Source organism: Gekko japonicus, unplaced genomic scaffold (assembly GCF_001447785.1).
Source record: "Gekko japonicus isolate JY-2015 unplaced genomic scaffold, Gekko_japonicus_V1.1 scaffold168, whole genome shotgun sequence".
NCBI classification, from domain to species: domain Eukaryota; kingdom Metazoa; phylum Chordata; class Lepidosauria; order Squamata; family Gekkonidae; genus Gekko; species Gekko japonicus.
In genome coordinates this window covers 481,151-503,706 of record NW_015167535.1, presented here as the reverse complement: position 1 = coordinate 503,706, position 22,556 = coordinate 481,151, and the positions used below count along the sequence as shown (strand labels likewise).

At 41.4% G+C, this 22,556-nt stretch overlaps 1 protein-coding gene across 1 annotated transcript in view; it reads right to left on the bottom strand.

Moving 5' to 3' along the window:
• TBC1D22A (TBC1 domain family member 22A) overlaps positions 1-22,556 on the bottom strand; it is a 233,518-nt gene that overhangs the window by 168,661 nt on the left and 42,301 nt on the right. Inside the window, 3 exon segments of the mRNA XM_015413497.1 lie at positions 7,574-7,688; positions 17,458-17,520; positions 19,154-19,282. Coding sequence (XP_015268983.1) covers positions 7,574-7,688; positions 17,458-17,520; positions 19,154-19,282 — 307 coding nt within the window.

The window sequence follows — 22,556 nt, the reverse complement described above, 5'->3', positions numbered from 1 at the left end:
ACATCTAGAAGAAGTCCAAGAGAAGAACATAACAGCATTGAAGGAATTGGTTACTACAGAAATAACTTCAATCAAGCAAGAAATGGAAGGAGTTAAGAAGGATGTTCAAGCAAATGCAACCAAGACTACAGAGACAGAGGAGAAGATACAAAAAATAGAAGAGAAACAAGATTCTTTGACTCAACAAATTACAAGATCAGAGACAATGATGGAGTTCAGAAGGATGCAGACTCATCTGAGATTCAGAGGCATTAAGGAAACAGAGAATGAGAACTTAAAAGAAAAAATGATGGAAGTGATAACGGCTTTTCTGGGCGAGGAGGAAGGGTCAATGGACTCAGACTTTGATTTGATTTATAGAGTGAACTCCAGAATTGCAGAAAAGAAGAATTTACCAAGGGATGTAATTGTACAATTTGTAACAAGATCAATAACAGAGGAGATATTCAAGAAGCAATTCAACGTCCCTTTTGTAATAGAGGGAAACAAAATTATGGTGATGAGAGAACTCCCAAGAACAATACTGCAAGACAGGAAAAGGTATAAATCCTTGGCGGACAAACTCAGAGCTTTGAGCATCAGATATAGATGGGAGATTCCACAAGGTTTATCCTTTACGTATCAAGGTGGGAGGATTCAGATCAGATCGATGATGGACTTTTATAAATTTAAGGCGGACAATGCGGACGTCTTTGGAGAACTTTAAAATAAAACGCATAATGGAGTACAAATTGTTGTCATGGAATGTTAATGGATTAAATTCACCAAACAAGAGGAAAAGAATCAATCATTGGATACAGAAACAGAAATGCAACGTGATATGCTTGCAAGAAACACATATTAGAAAACAGGATATAAAATATTTAAAGAATGCTTTATTTGGAATTGAATTTTGTTCTGCGGCCTCAAACAAGAAAAAAGGAGTTGTGACATATGTGAAGAAGGAGTTACAACCTACAGAAATTTTTAAGGACATAGATGGCAGATACGTGGGTGTGGAATTAATGATTCAGCAGAAAAAAACATTGTTGATCAACGTGTACGCACCCAATGGAGCAAAGGAAAAATTTTTTAAGGATATAACTGACCAATTACAACAATTGACTTATGAGCAAGTTATTATGGCCGGAGACTTTAATGGGACAATAGATCGTCTAGACAGAAAACCACAAAAGGACAACGAATTCAGCGGAAAATTGCCAAAGAATTTTTTTGAATTAGTTAAGCAAGAAAAATTAGAAGATGTTTGGAGGAAATGGAACCCGATGCAGAAAGACTTTACTTTTTATTCCAATAGACATTGCTCTTTTTCCAGAATTGATATGATTTGGATGTCTGAAGAATTATCAATGAAAACACATAAGACTGAAATTTTGCCAAGATGTAATTCAGATCACAATCCGGTGGTATGGAGTTCCACAGAAAGGAAAAAACCCTTTCTGTGGAGGATTAATGAAGACTTGTTGGATAAGAAAACGGTAATTGAGATGTTAAAGGAAGAAACGAAACAATTCTTTCAACAAAATTTAAATAAAGAAACACCGATACAGATTGTATGGGATGCTTATAAAGCGGTGATGAGAGGAATTCTCATCTCGCAAAACGTGAAGCAAAAAAAGGAAAAACTTCAAAAACAAACAGAAGTGTTAGAAAAAATTGCTCAGAAAGAAAAGGAATTAAAAAAGAAGCCTGGAAAAAAGCAAATTATTAAAGAATTAAAGTTGCTGAAGGAACAACTGAATGAGACTTGGAATCAGGAAATGTATTGGAATTTAAAGAAGTTACAACAGAAATCTTTTGAAGGGGCGAACAAACCGGGAAAATACTTAGCTTGGCAACTTAAGGCTAGAAGAGAGAGAAGAATGATAACCAAAATAATAGAAGATGGAAAAGAGTTCGTTGATCCTAATGGAATAAAGAGATGTTTCTTCAAGTATTATGCTAAACTATTCCAAACAACTAGAGTTGATCTTGAGAAGATTAAAACATATTTAAAGGAGATTCCACTACCAAAAATAAGTAAGGAATACAAAGATTTATTAAATGGTCCAATTCAAAAAGAAGAAGTGATGAAGGCAATAGAAGAGACAAAGTTGGGGAAGGCGCCTGGGCCGGACGGATTTACAGCGAAATTCTACAAAAAGATGAAAGAAGAAATTTCCCCGGTCCTGGAAGCTTTAACCAACGAAATAAGAGAAAACAAAAAGGTGCCGGACTCATGGAAAGAAGCAATTATTTCTTTGATTCCAAAGGAAGGACAAGATTCAACAAATGTAAAGAACTACAGGCCAATATCTCTTTTGAACAACGATTATAAAATCTTTGCAAAAATTATTGCAGAAAGGGTGAAAAACTATTTACAAACGGTAATTTCTGAAGATCAAGCGGGCTTTTTACCCAAAAGGCAGATTAGAGACAATGTAAGAATAGTAATGGACGCAATTGAATATTATGAAAAGCACCCAGAAAAAGAAGTAGCTTTTCTGTTTGTTGATGCAGAAAAAGCTTTTGACAATCTTAATTGGAATTTTATGCACCAGATGATGGAAAAGATTGAAGCGGGACAACATTTTAGAAATTGTATTGAAGCTATCTATTCTGAACAAAGAGCTAAAATAAATGTGAATAAAGAACTGACAGATAACTTCAAAGTACAGAAAGGAACAAGGCAAGGTTGTCCGTTATCACCGTTATTATTTATCTGGGTATTGGAAATACTTTTACAAAAAATACAGTACGATCAAGAAATAAAGGGCTTGACACATAAAGGACACCAATACAAATATCGAGCATTTGCAGACGATGTAATGTTTATGGTGGAAAACCCAACAGAAAAATTGACATTGCTTTTTCAAAAAATAAAGGAGTTTGGAGAATTGGCCGGCTTTTACGTAAATAAGAATAAAACAAAACTTATATGTAAAAACATGATCAAACAAAAACAAGTGGAACTACAAGAACTGGTACAATGTGAAGTAGTTAAAAAAACAAAATACCTTGGAATTGAATTAACGGCAAAAAATATAGACCTATATAAGAATAATTATGAGAAATTATGGACTAAGCTGACTCAAGATTTTAAGAAATGGGATAAAATGAACTTATCACTGATGGGAAGAATATCAGTTATAAAAATGAATGTCCTACCACGTTTGATGTTCCTGTTCCAAACAATACCAATTCTGCATAAAACGGATTTGTTGGCCAAGTGGCAACAAGAGTTGTCAAAATTTGTTTGGGCAGGCAAGAAACCAAGGATCAAAATGAAAATACTTTGTGATGCCAAAGAAAGAGGAGGTCTACAAATGCCAAATCTTAGACTATATTATGAAGCGGTTTGTCTAACATGGATGGATCAATGGGTGAAGCTTGAAAATGACAGATTGTTGGGGTTGGAAGGGCATGATTGTAGATTTGGCTGGCATGCATATTTATGGTATGACAAGATAAAAATGGACAGTTTTTTTAAACTTCACTTGGTGAGAAAAGCTTTGTATATGGTATGGACAAGATATAAGAAGTACCAGAGTGACTTAAGACCATTGTGGATTGTACCAGTAGAAGTGTTGATATCTTACTCAAGACAGCGAGGTAGAGACTGGTTGCCATATAGAGATTTAATTAAAAAAGAGGGAACAGAGTGGGTAATGAAAAAGCAGAATGAAATTGAATATGAATATGAGTGGTTGAAATATATGCAGATTTATGATCTTTTTAGATCTGACAAAAAAAACTATGGTTTTAGAGAGGAAAAAAATGAAATTGAAAAGGTTTGGGAGAGTGGAGGAGGAAAAAATATTTCTAAAATGTATAAGGTGTTGTTAAAATGGTATACTGAAGATGAAACTGTTAAAGAACAAATGTTAAAATGGGCTATTAATATGAATAAGGAAGTGGCTATGGAAACCTGGGAATATTTGTGGAAAAATTCTATTAAGATCTCGACATGTACTAATGTTAAAGAAAACTGTTATAAGATGATGTATAGGTGGTACATGACACCTAAGAAAATTGCAAATATGAATCAAAATATGTCAAACAAATGCTGGAAATGTAAGAGGCATGAGGGCTCATTTTATCATATGTGGTGGACTTGTGAGAAAGCTGTAGACTTTTGGACAAAAGTCCACAATGAAATGCAAAAAATATTGAAATGTTCTTTTAAAAAAGCACCGGAAATTCTGCTTTTGGGACTTAAAATGGAAGAAGTCAATACGACTAAAAAGACTTTACTCTGGTACCTGATAGTGACAGCGAGAATGATTTATGCTCAGTTTTGGAAGACAGAAAAGGTACCAGAGGTTGAAGAATGGATACAAAAAGTTCTGTTCATGGCACAAATGGATAAGATTACAAAAAAACTGAATAACAAAGAAGACGATGAGTTTTTTGGAGAATGGAATGACTTTAAAATTTATCTGGAAAAGAACTGGGATGTGAAACAAAACTTAATATGTTTAGATCAATATTAAGTCAAATGATGTTATCTTTAGATTGTAATGATGAGAAACTGATATTGTTGATGATATGAAGTAATTTGGAGCAGGGGTGGAAGCATTGTGGGAAGCCATTGGAGGGAGGGGAGGAACTGGGAATGGGGTAGACAATTGATAGAATGAAAAGTTTTATATGTTGTATTCCTGAGAAAATAAAAATTTGTTTACCAAAAAAAAAAAAAAAAAAAAAAAAAAAAAAGAACCTCTAGGAAAGACTGCAAAACACTCCTCAATTCTGTGAGTGCAAAATTCAAATTTGGCAATTAAAGGCATTACGAAAACTGATATAATTGTCATGAATTTGCTTAACTCAGTCCTCTAACTGTTTTGAGTGTTCACCAACCCTCCTCTCCACAACTCTGAGATCTGCAGTCCTTTTGATTGTTTTTGAAGGAATGAAAAAAGGAAATTGGGATTTTGAAAAATATGGACGGAGGAAGAAAACTAAGAGCAGAACTGAGGCTCAAGGGAAATGGCTGACTGATCATGACAACAATGGTGAATAGCTCTCATCTGACTATTTGGTGCATACATTCTTTCCAAACACATTACCATTGTACTTGGGAGCAGCCATTAATTAATATCAGTGAAGGAGGAACTACTTCTGCAAAACAGACCACACCGAATTTTGTCCAAAGACTTGCTTCCACTAAGTGAGAGCTTTCCTGTGTTGCAGAAAGGGCTTTGTCCATTGGAGAAACATATTTTCAGCAGAATAGTGTCTACGGCTTGGATCCTATACCTTATCTCCACTCTCACTTCCTTGTTCAGTTGCAGAGGCAGTCCTCCACTGTGGTGCTTCAGATATCAAAATAAACTGTGGTCTTTGCAACAAACTCTGGTTGATTTACCAGATACACACAATGAACTCCACTTAACACACAGACCTTGGCTTCTTTCTTCTTACCTCTCCTTACTTCTGCCCTGAACTGTAATGTTTATGATAAGGCAGCTGCAAGAGCAGTGCAACTCAAACTGTGTATGAATTCAGATGTCACGAGAAATCACTATTAACACAGACACTGAGCACTAGTTAACAAATGAGCTGGAGATCTCAGTTTGATGCATTCAGACATTGAATAGCCAGGGTATGATCAAATTATAGGTTATCACAACACCAGAATACAACATTTGAATTCAACTCAATATATTAATGAAGAAAACAGTAGCACAGTATGTGGTCTATTGCCAATCCCCATATCATTTAAGTCCACACAAAAAAACATATTTAGGCTGCGGTCACACGTAACAGAAGCCACACAAGTGAGACGGAAAACAGCCGGAGTTTCCAGGCGCGATCTCACCAGCACATCTGGGAAGCGTAGCACTCCCGTGGCTCAACCGAGGCTTCCAGCCGAAACTGCGTGGCAAAAAACTAGTACCTTGGAGGTACTAGTTTCCGGAAACTGCGGGGCAAGGGCGGGCGTCTGATCGCGTTTCCGGTGGCATCTGGCGCCCGCCCATGTCCCCTTGCAAATAAGGTGGTTTTTTTTGTCCAAGTCTCTGTGGATGCACATGCGCACCCAACGGAGCATGCGCATTTGTCATGTACACAAAAATAAAAAACAGTTTGCCGCGGCGCGCGCTTCTTCGTTGCGCGCCGGCTTGTCCTGTGATCGGCACCTCTCCCTTGCCATGGAACCTCCACGGTACCTCCACAGGAGGTCTGATCACGTAACTGCGCAGTAGTTTGCCCCAGGGCAAACAGCCATGCTTCTCCTCTACAGTTTCCTGCCCGTGTGACCGGGGCCTTAATGCAATTTTTTGCTACTCTTCCTCCAAAAGGTTTAAATGAGCAGTTTATGACTGTCCCATGAAAAATAAACTGGGACTGACTTATCCAAGACCCACAGTGAATAACCAAGCAGGTATTTGAACTTGGACTTTCTATACCTAAACTCAACACTCTTACCACCACAAAACATGGGCTTCTTCTTAAGGTAGGTGTTGCTGACAAAAAACAAAAGTGAAGAGGATGCTTTAAATATGCTTCTTTTGTGCTCGTTAACTGTTAAATTATAGCTAATTTCTGTAAGGAAGACCATCCTGAACCCTTGTTCCTTCTAGCTTCCCATTTACAGCTCAGCATTCAGACAATTATTCCTGTTGGCTTAGTCAGCTGAGAATACTTGATCCATTTATACTCCCACTGTGCTGCCAAGAGCTCCTAAGGCAAATGCTTCCATCCTGCAAAGACTTATTGTGATCATGAGATGGATAGAATGTGATAAACAGAGATATGTTCTTCTGTACTGGCCAAGCACATCAATAATAAAACTTCTCTCTACAAGAGTTGTATAGCCCCTACTTTCAGTAGCAATTACCAAACACCACAAGTGTCCACTGACAGTCAATTTGAGGAAAAATGCATTATGGCAATGTAAGTTGGTGGTATAGTACTTACAAACAAACGTATTTACTGTACTAATTAAATGGCCTATTTAACATGGAATATCAATTCTCTAATCGCATCTCATTTCATCTTCATATTTCAATTAACAACTCCAAACTATACCAACATGGATCCTACTGTTTTAGGCTCATTAAGAACATTTACATTATCAGCCAAATGAGGGTGTAACAGGCAGAAACTGCAAATGCTCTCTAGAGTAGCCCCCTACCCTACTTAAAAGATTATTAGAGGCGTAGCACTAGTAATTCTCATTAGTGGCTTAATGTCAAAAAAGGACCTCCTGTAAAATGAAGCAGAGCAACAGAGGGTCTCAGTGCAACTCAGTAAACCAACAGTCCTGTATCCATTCAAGGGTAATCTGTCCTCTATTAAACATAATTGATCTACTTTATTATATTGATATGCAGCAAAAATTCAACCAATGTTAGTGCATAATATTGCACACGGCTACACAAAGGAAAAATAAGGTAGTGGCACACAGACCATGACTTTTAGAATCCACAGGTATATTTGTGAAATATGAGGTTGTTTTTAATACATTTGTTCTTGATCAGTCTCATTTTGTGAGGTTAACATTACAAAAATTCACCTAAGTCAATCATCAAGTACAGATATGCTTCATCTGGGTTCAGTAACCTGAATATAAAATGTGATTTTATCTTACCTGCATATTCACAAGTGAAGACAACAAAGAAAGGAGTAACCAAATCATTAATACCCTGAACATATCCACTGGCGGGATGACGTATTGCCCAGATGAACAAGATTCTTTCAAAGATCTGTAAAGAGAAAATGCAGAGAAACATGGAGCAACATGATCAGAAAGCACGAAGCGTAACACACACACAGCACATTCAAAAATAAGCCAACATCAGCAAACACAACGATCAACCAGCATTAATTCCATTTCTTGGCTATTTAAGGAAAATATTTTCAGGATTACTAGTAATGTGTTAAATTCTACCTTGTATACAAATTCTACCTGTGAACTCAGGGAATGGTGGTATATAAATTGAACATATATAAATATAAAACAAATAAATAAAAATTAAGTTACAAGTTGTAAAAAGATGCCTTTGCAATACAGTAAAATTTTGCTTTTCTTCCAACATTTTATGGAGGCAATTTAAAGAGCTACTTTAAATGAGACCAGCAACTTCTTATGCAGCAAGAGGGATTTTTGATTTTTCTTCCTTGAAAACAGGCCCCCTGCTACACCAAACTGATCTTAAACTTCCACTTGATCTCAAAAAGCTGTTTGCCATTTGAGAGAGTGGGGGTCTGCTGCTTGTGCCCCTTTGGGTGGTGAGAACTAATGGTATGGTTCCTTCAATCAGGGACACTACTTATTGTCTCTGCTACTTCCAATTCCTTTGTATTTTCAAGACATCCCCATCACTTCCCACAGAAAAGTCATGCACTTCTCAAAAATCACTTCAAGTACATACTAATGCATACATATGTGTATAACACATATGTGTAAATGTGTACACATATGTGTATGTGTGTATAACACATATGTGTATAACACATATAGATCTGTGGATAATGTATGTAGACTGTAGCACCAGATTTTATTGTATACTAGAAATAATGCCCGTCGCGGAAATAAATACACTCTGGGAGAGTGCTCTGGCTTTGGGCAAACAGTGTCAGTTTCCTGTGGCGACCTTAGCAGGGTTTAATGACAGAGTCCACTGTTTTCTCCAGAGGGACTGATCTCTGCTACCTGAAGAGCATTTGTATGTTGTGAGTTATCTGTAGCCCTCACCTGGAGAGTGGTAACCATTGTTACCCATTCTCCTCTCCCCTATGAGGTAACGTTATGCAACTGAACATTCCAACTGCCTTGCGGGGGGGGGGGAGTTTGAGGTGTGGAATGGACTGAAGTCCAATCAGCTTCCATATGCAAAAGACCAGGTTGTCGCAGCAGTTGTGGTGTGGGCGGGACCCGGGCTTTGCCTTCTGATTGGTGGCGATATATGCTGAGGAGCAGTGCCATCAGCCATACACTAAGGGAGTGCATTTTAGAATTAGAACTTTGGCACCCACTATTCAATTATATATAAGGAGAGATTGTATATACTATTGTTTTATTGTCATAAACTTTTAAAACGGTTGTTAGCCGCCCTGAGCCTCTGGGTAGGGCGGGATAGAAATCCCAAAAATAAAATAAATAAATAAATAAATAAATAAATAAATACTTGGACAACACCCAGAAATTGCACTAGGAGGGAGAAAGAGCAGGGCCAAGGAAGCTCTGCCTTAGTGATGAGAACCTGGATGACGCTTCTGTCCTGGATCCACTCCAGTCCGGCTTTCGCCCTGGCCATGGGACGGAGACGGCACTGGTTGCCCTTACTGACGACCTCCGGAGGCATCTGGATCGAGGCGGTGTGGCGGCACTGGTATTGTTAGATCTGTCGGCCGCGTTCGATACGGTCGACCACCAGTTGCTGACCCACCGCCTTGCCGACGTGGGGATACAGGAGCTCGCCCTTCAATGGCTCGCCTCTTTTCTCCAAGGTCGGGGACAGAGAGTGGTAATAGGGGAACAGCAGTCCCAGACTTGAATGTGGTGTGCCTCAGGGGGCAGTGCTTTCCCCGATGCTTTTCAACATCTATATGCGCCCTCTCACCCAGATTGCCAGGAGGTATGGACTGGGTTGTCATCAGTATGCAGATGACACCCAGCTCTATCTGATGTTGGGCGGCCGGTCGGGCTCCGACCCAGAAGATCTGAACCAGGGATTACAGGCTGGCGGCTGGGTGGCTCAGGCTGAGCCGGCTGAAACTAAACCCAGCAAAGACGGAGGTCCTGGGCCTGAGTCGGAACGGTCTGGGGTTGGGGCTCCCACTCCCGACCTTCGATGGGGTGCCTCTGGTGCCAGCGTCAGAGGTTAGGAGTTTGAGAGTGCTCCTGGATTCCTCCTTAACGATGGAGGCCCAGGTAGCAGCCACTGCCAGGTCTGCATTTTACCATCTGAGGCAGGTTCGGCAGTTGGCCCCCTTCCTCGACCGCGAGGACCTGGCCACAGTGATCCATGCGACAGTCACCTCAAGGCTAGACTACTGTAACGCTCTCTATATGGGGCTGCCTTTGTTGCAGATCCGGAAGCTGCAGCTAGTGCAGAATGCGGCGGCTAGGCTGCTGATGGGCCTCCCCAGGTGGGAGCACATCAAGCCTGGGTTGAAGGCGCTGCACTGGCTGCCAATAGCATACCGAATCCGCTTCAAAGTGCTGGTACTTTCCTTTAAAGCCCTATATGGCCTGGGTCCGACCTACCTGAGGGACCGCCTTTCCCCGTATGTACCCCCAAGAGCACTTCGGTCGGGGACCCAGAACCGTTTGGTGATTCCGGGTCCTCGAGAGGTAAAGTTCACTGCGACAAGGGCTAGATCTTTCTCAGTGGCGGCCCCTACCTGGTGGAATGAGCTCCCGGAGGAGATCAGGGCCCTGCGGGACCTTATGCAGTTCCGCAGGGCCTGTAAGACGGAGCTCTTCCACCAGGCTTTCATGTAGGGGCCGCCACTGCCACCACCACCAATGGTGGCAATACCATCGAGATTGGGAATTGCCCTTAGTAGCCCATGCGGTAATGAGATCTACGCGGCAATGCGAACAGGGGGTTGGCACGAACCACCTACTGGATAGTGGTACCCAATGGGGTTGCTGAATGATACCATCTTAACACTTAAGACCATCTTGATAATGAGTGCACTTTATTGTTATTGTTATGATTTTATTGTTATACTGGATTTTATGTATGGGCGTGTGCCCCCTGTAAGCCGCCCTGAGCCCGCTTGCGGGGAGGGCGGGGTAAAAATGCTTAAATAAATAAATAAATAAATAAAAATAAACCTTGCAGAATGTGGCCTTGTACCCTGAAAATCTTAAAGGATTTCTTTTTTAAAAAAATCTCGTAACTGCTGCAGAATAAGAAAAGCCTCAAAACAAGTTACCACTCCTGCTTGAAATGCCAGGTTTTCTGCACAGTTCTTTGTGCAATAAAGGCACCATTTTGTTGTGCATCTTCTCTCCAGCATTTATTCCATTGAAAGGCATCATATTTTCCAGATCACATAAACAACAGGATTTTGCACTAGCTAAAAATCTGTAACTTCCACTACACAGTTCATTTATGGCTTTTGTATGAAAAGTGGTTGCAAGAAATCCACAGCGACCTAATGCATACGGAGGGATGTGTGACCTAGACAATGACACACAGAGAACCAGAAGGGTACCATAGCTATGGCACAAGGCCCTTGCACTGTGGGACAGCTGGAGAAGGAGGAAGAGAAGAATCTCGGCAGGCAAAGCAGGAAGTGGATGACCCTCTGTAAACTTACTTGCAAAGCTGTGTCACTGAGCAGACGAATGGGCACAGCAGTATAGCAAGTAAATGTAAAGGTTGCAGCCAAGCAGTAATAGGAACTACTTTCACATGTTTACAATCTACTTGACATAGTTTTGACAAATACACAGAGCATAAAATTGGTTGAGGATGTGGCATACCCCTTTCTTCCAAATACGCTTTACAATTTATGACTGTCATAATTGCTTATGCTGTCTCCCGGACAATATAAAACTGGGCCAAAAGCTGCTCAAAAGCTTCAGCTAAATCCTACAATATATCAGATACACAGAAGTAGTAATATAATACAACGCTATATTGCAAAGTAGTAATATAATACAAAACTATATTGCAAAGTTAAGCTGTCATATCATACAGTGACTTAAGTTTTCTAGAGTCCACATTTTCAAGTTCAGAAGAAGGAGGGGGAGGAGAAGATAGTTTTATACCCCACCCTTCACTACCTGAAGGAGTCTCAGAGCAGCTTACAATCAACCTTTCCTTCCTCTCCCCACAACAGACACCCTGTGAGGTAGGTAGGGCTGAGGGAGCTCTGAGATAACTGCTCTTGAGAAAACAGCTCTGAGAGAACTATGACTGACCCAAGGTCACCCAGCTGACTTCATGTGGAGGAGTGGGGAATCAAATCTGGTTGTCCAGATTAGAGTCCCAACACTCTTACTCACTATACCAAACTGGCTCTCTGGAACTGGCTCTCCAGAATTAAAGAGAATTTAAAATCAAAGGAAACTTTAAAGACGTATTAACATAAACCATGAAGGTGGGATCCTCCTTTCTAAAATTTGACAGCTCATACATTTGGTATAGAAAAGAATACATTTAGGACATATTTGGAAAAAACCATAGCCTAAGGTAGAAGAGGGATTTATAGGCCTTCCAGGCCAGAACTTCGAAAAAAATTATTTAAGGTGTGTTCTGCTCATGTTTGGGGGTTTTAAAACAGCTTGAGGTGGCTTACAATGGTTAAAATGTAAACCAATAAAATATAAACTAAACATCAGCAGCAGAGAAAAAAACTGAATATGCATAGCCCTCTAAACTCTATTGTGCATTAACACTGTAACAATAGAGGGCATGTTGGATAACTGAATTTACTAACAGATTCTCACAAACACAATGGGGGTGCACATGGACGGCATCATTTTGTGCCACAGGCAAAGACTCACAAAAGTGAGTGCTCTTTTATTTAAACAAAATCATCATCCCAGCACATCAGCTCAACCGTGCCCTGACCTGGATAGGCCAGACTAGCCCGATCTCATCAGATCTCGGAACCTAAGCAGTGTCAGCCTTGGCTAGTATTTGGAAGGCCAACTTCCAAGGAATACCAGGGTCATGATGCAGGGGCAGGGAACAGCAAACCACCTCTGAAACATCTCTTGCCTATAAAAATGTCTAGCTCACCACCTAGTGGTGCATAACACTAAATGAGCTAGAACTTCTGGACGGCAGACAATCTTAGGATCTCCTGGCTATACTACACACAAAGCCATACAATAATAATTAATTATTTTATTAGGTCAACTGAGATTCTGCTAGGCCCTTTTCCCCAGCATCTGATTTTCCATTTTGTACAGAGGAGCATGCAATCACCCGAGCCCCTACCAGAACTGCAACCGTCTAGATACAGGCTGCTATTTATGAAAACTAGGCCACTCAAAACCTCCGAACAGTCAGAGTCAGACTGCTCTCTCATTTGGTTGGGCACTAGAAAACTGATTTGTACACGTCTTGCTTAGAACAACCAAAGGGTTGGATTCACTAGCTCCTGCTGTCCCTTCGGCAGCAACTGTGGGTCATTTGCATTTTGATTCAAGGTGGATTTTCCATTCTTGCCCATGCTTACAATCCCTTACTGAAAACACTGCTAAGCCAGCCTTTCTCCCAGATCTCGGGACCCATGAGATAACAGCAGAAGTTAAGCCAAGAAAATCAAGCCAGCAATAATGCTGTCTCCACTTAAAAGTCAAGATCAAAGTACTCTTTAAAACTCTCATCAGTCTCCAACTAATAAAAACAGGTTCCTAAAAACCTAATCCTCTCCTTCATACATGCGTTGAAGGAGGCTGCCATACAAAGCAAGTGGCTGTTCATCCTCATACATTTGGGAATGGAGATGAGGAGCTGCTGCAATAACCATAGCAGCCATACAAGTTCTTGTGGAGTGGAATGATCCATCAAATATGGGGGTTCTAGGTCATGCAGATAAAGGCAAGCACTTGAACAAAACCCAAAACCATAAACACAACCTATAAAAGGATCTTAAAGCCAATGTAATAAGGACACAAGAACTTACTTGCCACAAAGTTTGGAACCGATTGAAAGCAGCCCTCTTCCTGTCTTCCATACAATGCTGCATTTGGGTTACTTGGGGCACCCTACCCTAGATCGAAAGTTTCATTGGCCTAAGCTTCAGGACCTCTGCCTCACCACTAGGCTCCATTTGGGTCTGGGGGGAATTTTTTTAAAGGCAGAGAATAGAATCATGAACAGGATTGACCTTTGGCTCAATAAACAATGCTCAGGAATTCCAGACTACAGTCTGGTTGCTGCACTGCCCACTGTCTTGCTGTCCAATGTACACTACATACCCTCTCAATTGTCTCAGAGTCTGTCAGAGCAGTTTACATTTTTCAGAATGCACCAAGCAAACATAGGCAAGCAAAACAATATGCTACGGCTCCAGGATTACGCTAACAAGTAACTATGAAAAGTGACTGACTCATAATACACTAACAGCATATTTGTACTTTTTAAAATCATGGACTGTTCTAAGCTCAGATATCAAAAAGCAGCAGAGGAAACCCACTGGAGAATGCATACTGTCCACAATTAAAAAGTACATGAACTGTGTGTGTGTAAAGCAGCTGACTTCTGGTTACCCTGTAGAGGTTTGAAGGAAAGAGAGGGTCAGAGGGGGTTTGCCATTGCCTGACTCTGCATAGCAACCCAGGACTTCCTTGGTGGTCTCCCATCCAAATACTAATCAAGGCTGGCCCTGCTTAGCTTCCAAGATCTGATGAGACTGGACTACATTATGAGACATTAACTACAATGTTCATACCCACCCCCCACCCCATTTCTTATTGCAGAACAACATCCGGATGAAGTGGGCTTAGCTGCACAACCTAAATCTGATTTAGATCCCAGATGAATTGTTGGACAATATGATCTACAAGTTTTCCTCACCACAAAGTTCTGCCCTTCCAACTGAACACCTATGTTGGATTTCAAGTTTTGTGCATAGCCCAATGCGTACATCAGAACTGTACATTCTGATTTTGTGTTACATTGAGGGCATAATTTGAGCTGACATACACTGGGGTCATGCAGGTCCTTGTGAAATATGAAATCCAGCATATTAATGGAAGGTATCATGTTGGGATAATACACTCCCTATGCCTGTATATTTGATTCAGATTATCTGTACAATGGGTGTTAGCATCCTTTTAAACACATCACAACAGTGTATAGTATTCCCAGCTTGTTTCAGATCACCTCAGAGCAGCAGCTAGAAAATGCACTAATTAGTTGCAGGGATCCGATCACTCAGCCCCAGGAACTCTAATTAGGCAAGTGGCATCAAGGAGCAAGTCCCACTGCAGCCAACTTAGTTACCTCAGGTATAAAACAGAACCAGTTGTCATGGTAGAGGTCATGCAGCAAGCATGACATCCCAATGCAAAGGATGCCATTCTGAACCCACAGAAATTAACAGCCAATGGCAGTTTTCAATTGAATACCGGAAGTTCAGGTTGTGTAACACTGGTATTTTTTTTGTTTTTGAAAGTTTACTTAGGTTCCTTTCCACTGATGTTCAGCCAGCCTCTGGCTAGAAGCTATCAATCAATAAGAATGTTTCTTGCCGACTTCCGGCTTGTGGATCAGCGATGGCGGATGTTCTCCCCGGACCTCGGGGGAGCGAATCGCACACCAGCGGTATGGAGGGGTGCTACCTCAAGTAGCACTCCTATGGAGCCTTTGTGATAGGCTCCAGGCCATAGGGCTTTTGAGGGGCAGCATCTTCGACGGCTAAATGCCAGAGAATTGAGGCTTCCCTCTGCCCTGACAATCCTGCCGCTGTGTGGCCCTCGGGCACAAGCTGATTCAACTGGAACAAGCGCTGGAGATCGAGCGGAATAACGATTACTGTGAGCGAGGTCAGAGAAATGACCAACAATGAATGAGAGTTCAAAATAAACTGAATATTTTAAAAGCGAACTACCCCCCCCCCCGCGCTTGTGGGAAAAGCGGAGCGCAAAGAGGGACACCTCTTATGCAAATGGACAGATAAGCGTAACGAAGGGGGCAGGGGGGGAAAACAAGCAGTGATTTTGTTTTGAGAGACTTTCTTGAGCGCTGATATCGAGATGACGATTTTTCGAGTCCGCAAGAGGCGGTTTGGAATTGTAAACGATCGTATAAAATGGCGGCCTCGCAAAGAAAGTTTACAGCTAAACCGGCAGGTAGTCAGAGCCCAAAACTGGAAGAGGGAGCAGACGTCATGAAAACGTTAGCAGATATGCTCAAGCCGGTGATGGAGCAACTCGATGGTATTAACCAACAACTGACCTCGCTGAACCAAAACTTCGCATCCCAGCAGCTCCAACTGGCAAAAACGGCGAAGAAGGTGGAGCATACGACTGAGAGAATTAAAGAGATAGACACCACAAACAAGAAAATGAAGAAAAGAATGGGGGAAGTTGAAGCAAAACAAAACTTCCAAGAAAACTGGTTGTTACAGCTACAAATGGAAAAAGCCAATATGATTCTCAGATTCCAGGGAGTTCCTGAATCTGAAAAGGAGGATCTGAGGAAGTTGCTCAGAGAGATCATTGCTCCAGCAATAGGCTCAACAGCGGATGAAGTAGTAAAAGAGATGGAGACTGCTTACAGGGCATACTCCAATTATATTTTAAAAAATAGCCTGCCTGGAGAAATTGTGGTCAGATTCTCAAGAAGACAGACCAGAGATGCTATTTAAAAGTGACTTCAGCAACTCCACTGAAAATGGGGAATATAAACATTAAAACTTTAAAAGACATTCCATTTGAAATTCATCAAAAGAGGAAAAGCTACAAAGACTTAATTTCTTTTCTTCAAACCAATGGGATTTTGTACAGGTGGGCGATCCCAGAGGGTGTCATCTTTAAAATCAACGACAAAAGAGAAAAGATAGACTCCATTTTTAAAGCCAAAGAATTTTTGAGACGCCCGTTCGGATTGGAGGAAGAATCCAAAGATGAAGAATCGAAATCAAGTGACTCTGCTACCTCTGGAACGGATGAGGACTCTGCTGTAGAAACGGGTGCAGGTGCAACGAAAGTTACATATGATTTCAGAGACAGAAAACAAAAGTAAAGACAGAAGGACTCTGAAAATTGCCTTTGAAGCAAATAACAAGATGCTCAGAAAGCTCTATCACAACAACTAACAGACTAACATTGAAACCGAGACAAACAAGAACTCTACAAGTATATTGTTGTACTAACACTTTTATTAATAACACTTAGATTAACACGGATATGATCTCCTCCTCTTGGGTTTTTAGTGTAGTGCGGTTATCTATCCTTTATCCTTAGATGTTGTCCCCTTCCCTCATGTTTTCTTTGTAGTTTTGTAGTCATATAAAAAATAATAAAAAATATCCCTCCGGGGATTAAAAAAGAAAAGAAAAGAATGTTTCTTGCCATCTATGGTGCAAAGACCCATCCAATCTAGCAGTAAGACTGATTTCTTTTATTATGAGGCAAACCCTAGTTTTATTTTGTTATTATTTATATATTTTAATGCAATTATGGTTTTTGTTTGGGGTTTTTTATTTGTGGTGTCAAAGTCTCTGAACTTTTTTCTGGAAGAGTGGGGCATAAATGTTTCAAATACATCAAGTAAACGAGCAGGGTCATCAGTGAGGTGCACTGAAAGAGAATCTCTCTGAAGACTAATTCCTTCCAGGCTACAAAGCCCAGAACATGGAATCGAAAGCTGGCACGGGGAGGGGGGGGGGACACGACAGGGCAAGCCAGATGGAAAGCACTTGGAAACATTACAGCCCCAGCAGGCATTGTTCATCAGCAAGCAGCAGTCTCCACGGCATCTCCAGGGTAAACGTATAACAATTCCAACTTAACAATCACAGTACTGGAAATTATGATCTGACAACAATACTTGCCTCTGTTACTTTGGGTTTAAGAATTAAAGCCTCTGGGCTCATACGAGGAATATCTATATGAATCTGAAAGAGAAATACATTTATTTTAGAAAGCTTCAAAAGACATAAAGACATTCAGATACAGTAGTTGAAAACTTTTGTTTTCCCAATAAAATAGGGATAAGTATGCCAGTTTGGTGCCTACTTGGCTCTCTGCCAGATTTCTTCATAAGCCTTTATGAGCTTTGTCCTTTGTCACACAGGACATTTAGTATTGAGCACCAGATATACTGAGATACAATCTGTTATAGAAAAGAATAAAAAATATTTTTCAACAACGGTTATCAGAAAATGGGAATGAGGCAGGTTAATAGCTCCCCTGCTCTACTTACTACTGCCTTTCTATACTGGTAAGCAACGCACAGGTACAAAAACAGCTACTGAATTGCTATTTATCTTGTGAACCATGTAAAAAGCCAGTTTGTTCCCACTCTCCAAGAACGAAGAAGCAGGAGGATGCTTTTAATCTGCTCTTTTTGATCTATTAATGCAAGGAATAAAAGCTGCTGCCTATAACAAACGCCTTCAAGATGAAGATATAGCATAAGAAACACATAAAAGACATACCCAGAAGGTGAATGAAGGTTCAGGTTTACAGAGGAATTAATGGAGGATCAGGTTTATAGAGCAACCCCTAGCTAAGAGGATATATTTTGTAGTACATAAAAGGTGTATCAGCTCTCCAGGCCTTCAAAACAGACCAGCGTTTCCTCAATAAAGACTTCCCAGAGACTTGAATTATCCATTTCCTTCCATTGTCTAAAACAACAGTTTTCAAACTGTGTTCCTAGAAACCTTGAGGTGCCTTGGAAGCTTGGGGGGTGGGGGGGAGAGAGTTCGCCAGTAAAAGAAAAAATAACTGCAGACTGGCTTCTCTGAAAAGCAGCTTGCCCAGCATTATTGCAAGAGAATCTCAAGCATGCTCCAAGGCTCAGGTGGAAAATGGTAAAGCTCAAGAAAAACATAGTGCATAAAGGGTGTGCACCCTACAACATGCCCCAGAAACAAGGACACCCATGGTTACGGGTTGCCCAACAGAAAAGCATTCCCTGAAAACAAGCAATTGAAAAAGCATCCTGTTAAAATATAGAGGTTCTATCCATATCCAAGGTTAACTGCATACTGAGGAGTAAACACAAGGCAGCAGACAGCAATTCTGACGGAGTCAAGATGGTACAGCTGAGTTGCCTGGTCCATGTGTTTAGAAGCTTCCAGCTGATCAAGCAGCTCCCTATCATTGTTATATGAGAAACACTGGCCACATGTATCTACACCAAGAGCAAAGAGGCTGTACTAAACACAAAAAGCCACAAGCACAGGAATGTCCAATGAAATCCTGCAGCATATAATGAACATTCAGCCAGAAAGAAAGATCCACCTATATTAGGAATAGCATACTGTAGGCAAGAATATTAGAAAAGGCTAGCAGCTTTTTGCTGTTAAGCTAAGCTAGCTGTAGTTACTCAACATATTACTAAACAAGCATGATTCATGATGCATCTGATGCTCAGCATGGGATCAGCAAAAACTGTCTAACACACGCGGACATGTGTGCCATCTAGTAATACACCTTAGCAGAAACAAACCGCTTCAAAATGTTAAACATGCATGTGCAGTCACTCTTGCAGCACAAGCATTTTCAGATTCATTCCTCCACCTGTCTATATGTTTCCTGATGTGTTTCTTCATTTCTTGAGTCGTAATATTGTTCAACAAATGCAAAATACTCTTTCCGCTTTCTTTGCAAAGTGCCTTCTCTCCGATCTACATTGGCAGGAAGGTAACCCTAGAAAATAAGGGAAAAAAATTAAAACTGCAACAAGTTTTGTTTACTAGTTCATTGTGGGGGGAGGTGATGGCACAGCTGTTACCAAGCACGTCCCAAAAACTAATACCATCGTGATATCCTGGGAGTGCTTTGGCACGAGCCTGAAAGAAAACGAAAAAAAAAGCCAAGGCCATGTTTCAACCAAAGAGCAGCATTCCTCTGTAAAGGCTGAAGTCCTCTCTCCCATTTGGAAAAGTCAGGAATAATAGGTTTTTGTAAATAAACATAATTATAAAATAAAAATGCCACAAGGAGGGCAGAATGTGTTTCTTACATCAAATGTTTTAATGCTAGCCTCAGTTGTTTGATATTTTGGTATCCAGACACAAAAGACCTGACTTGGTTTACTGCTAACATCTATAATATACTAGTTATGTGAGTTTTGGAACTGCATACTGATCTACTTTACATGACCCTGGCACCTAATTTAATCTAATTACCTGACAGAGTTCAGACTAATTGGGTAAGGAACCCATTAACATAATCTGGCGGAGATGCCTGATCGATACTGATTGGTTCCTACTGGCGCTTGGAGATTTTCCCTCCCTGGCCACTGATGATTCAGTTGAGGCTCTGACTGCTCTGTGGAATGGGGAGATGCCCTGGGCTGTTGACATAATTCCCCCAACTGCCCTCTCTTCCGGGACAGAGTCAACCAGTCTCCCTGGTTCACTGGGGAACTGATGGCAATGAAACGAGAAGGATGACGACCAGAGTGCCACTAGTGGAAAACTCAGAGCAAGACTGATCAAACACGGCATAGAGCCCATACTATTCTGTGGCAGTGATGACAGAAAAAAGGCAATATATCTCCATCACCACAGCATTTGTACATAATTATCCAGCTGAGCTGTTTTGTGTGGTTCAGAGACTTTTACATCATAGTCTGAAGGAACTGGACTCTGATCACACAATGGCCCTCTGTGATCAGTTTCCCATTTACTTTGCAGACAATATTGCCCAGATCTTTCTGGGTAAGATGCCAATGTGGATGCATATTCATATGATGTGGACAAGATCCTTGGATCGGAGAGATGACCTGTGTTTTTGACCCTTGTCCTTCTTGGCTGATAAAAGCTGCTACAGGGGGACTGTCTGAATGGGTAACTGTTTCCTTAATAGCAGGAATTATGCTGCCCATGCTCAAGGAGGCAGTGATTAGACCTGTTTTGAAAAAACAAAAACCATCCCTCAGCACTGCTATGTTGGAAAACGTCTGGCCAGTCTCCAATCTTCCATTCTTGGGCAAGGTGCTAGAGCAGGTGATTGCTTCCCAGCTCCAGGGATTCGCAGAAGAGACAGATTTTTCTGGACCCATTTCAATCTGACTTCAGGCCAGGATTTCAAATAGTGATGGCTTTGGTTGCCTTTGTTGATGACCTCTACCAAGAACTAGATAGGGGAAGGTGACCTGCTAGTTCTGCTTGACCTATCAGCACCCTTCAGTACTATCAACCACAGTACCCTACTGAGCCAGCCCCAGACTAAGGGGCACTATGTTACAGTGGTTCAAATTCCAAGGATGCTATTGATGTTCTAAAATGGTGCTTGGTGAACAAGCGGAAATGTAATTCTGACAAGACAGAGGTATTTTGGGTTAGTAGAATGGCAGACTAGGGACTTGATGACAGGATGGGGTTAAACTCCCCTTGAAAAGCCAGGTGCAGCTTGGGAGTGCTGCTTGACACACTGGCAACCTTAGAAAACCAGGTGGCTGAGGTGGCTCAGAGCGCTTTTGCCCAGCTTTGGCTGGTGTGTCTGCTGTGTTCCTGTCAGTCAGATCTAGCCACAGTGATCCATGACTTAGTTACATCTAGACTGGACTACTCCAATGCATTCTGTCTGGGGCTACCATTGAAGAGCATTCCCACCAATCAAAGAAGCTCATCTGGTGGGCACACGAGAGAGGGCCTTTTTGGTGGAAGCTCCATAATTATGGAACAACCTCCCAAGGTAGGTACACCTGGCCTCTTCACTCTAGGTCTTCGATTGGCAGTTGAAGACAGTTTTATTTATGATTGCATTTGACTAATTTAGTTTCTATTTATGGACAATCCTAACTGAGATTTTAAACAATTGTCTTTTATGTGTGTTATAACTTGTTTTATTTTTAAAAAAGAAGAAAAAAAGAATGCCTTTCCGCATTATGAAAGGCTCTTCTTAAGAACCGTGTTGGGAGTTTTCAGCAAGAAGGTAAAGACTTCTTCCTAAACTTCCCTACCACTTCACCAAATGAAGTATGAAGACTTCCTCCAGCCAACGTTGGGAGAAGGCTCCTTGGAGGACGTTGGATCAACCCCACTAATAACATCACTACAAGAGCTGAAACAACAAAATTAGTATTTTGACATAAAGCAGTGGTGTAAGCAAAACCAGCAGTCCTACAAGTCAGGAAATGAGAGCCCAATAAAGGTATATAGGGGACCAGATGGACAGAGGCTCAAGCCACAGAACTCACAGAACCATCTGTCAAAAGAAGACTTCACATCTATTAAGCTCATTTCTTTGTACATATGATAACACTAGGAAAAAGGCCCATTGTGGAAATAACTACAACGGCCTCTAAAAAGAGGCTCTAGGCGGGTGCCCCGGCCTTGGACACTCAGTGTCAATTTGCTGTGGCGACCTCAGCAGGGTATAATGACACTGAGTCCACCATTTTCTCCAGAGGAACTGATCTCTGCTACCTAAAGAACAGTTGTAATTTTGAGTGAGCTCCAGCCATCACCTGGAGATTGGCAACGATGTTTCCCCAGAAGGGAATAGTTGGTTTGTAGGGTGGAGTCTATGGCTTTGTACCTGTCCGAGGTCCCACGCCTCCTGAAACCTCACCCTCTCCAGGCTCTCCTTTCCATCCCTCACATCTCCAGGAATTTCCCACCTGGAGTTGGCAACCCTATCTCCTTACCAGCCAATCATCAACCTACCTTTATTCCCCCCCCACTCTTCAACTTTCCACCCCCCCATACACCTGCAGCTTCTCCCGTGCTCTGAAGCCCTGACTGCTACGTCACATTGGCTGTCATACGGAGGCCACCTCAGCAGCATATAAAGATACAGAGCCCACCATTTTCTCCAGGGGAACTGATCTCTGCCATCTAGAAAGCAGTTGTAATTCTGAGTGATCTCCAGCCCTCACCTGGAGATTGGACACATTTTACCTCAGAACAGCAAAACTGTTTAGAATGTTAGAGGCAAAAGCCAAATGTCGCATATGCAAACGACCTCTGTG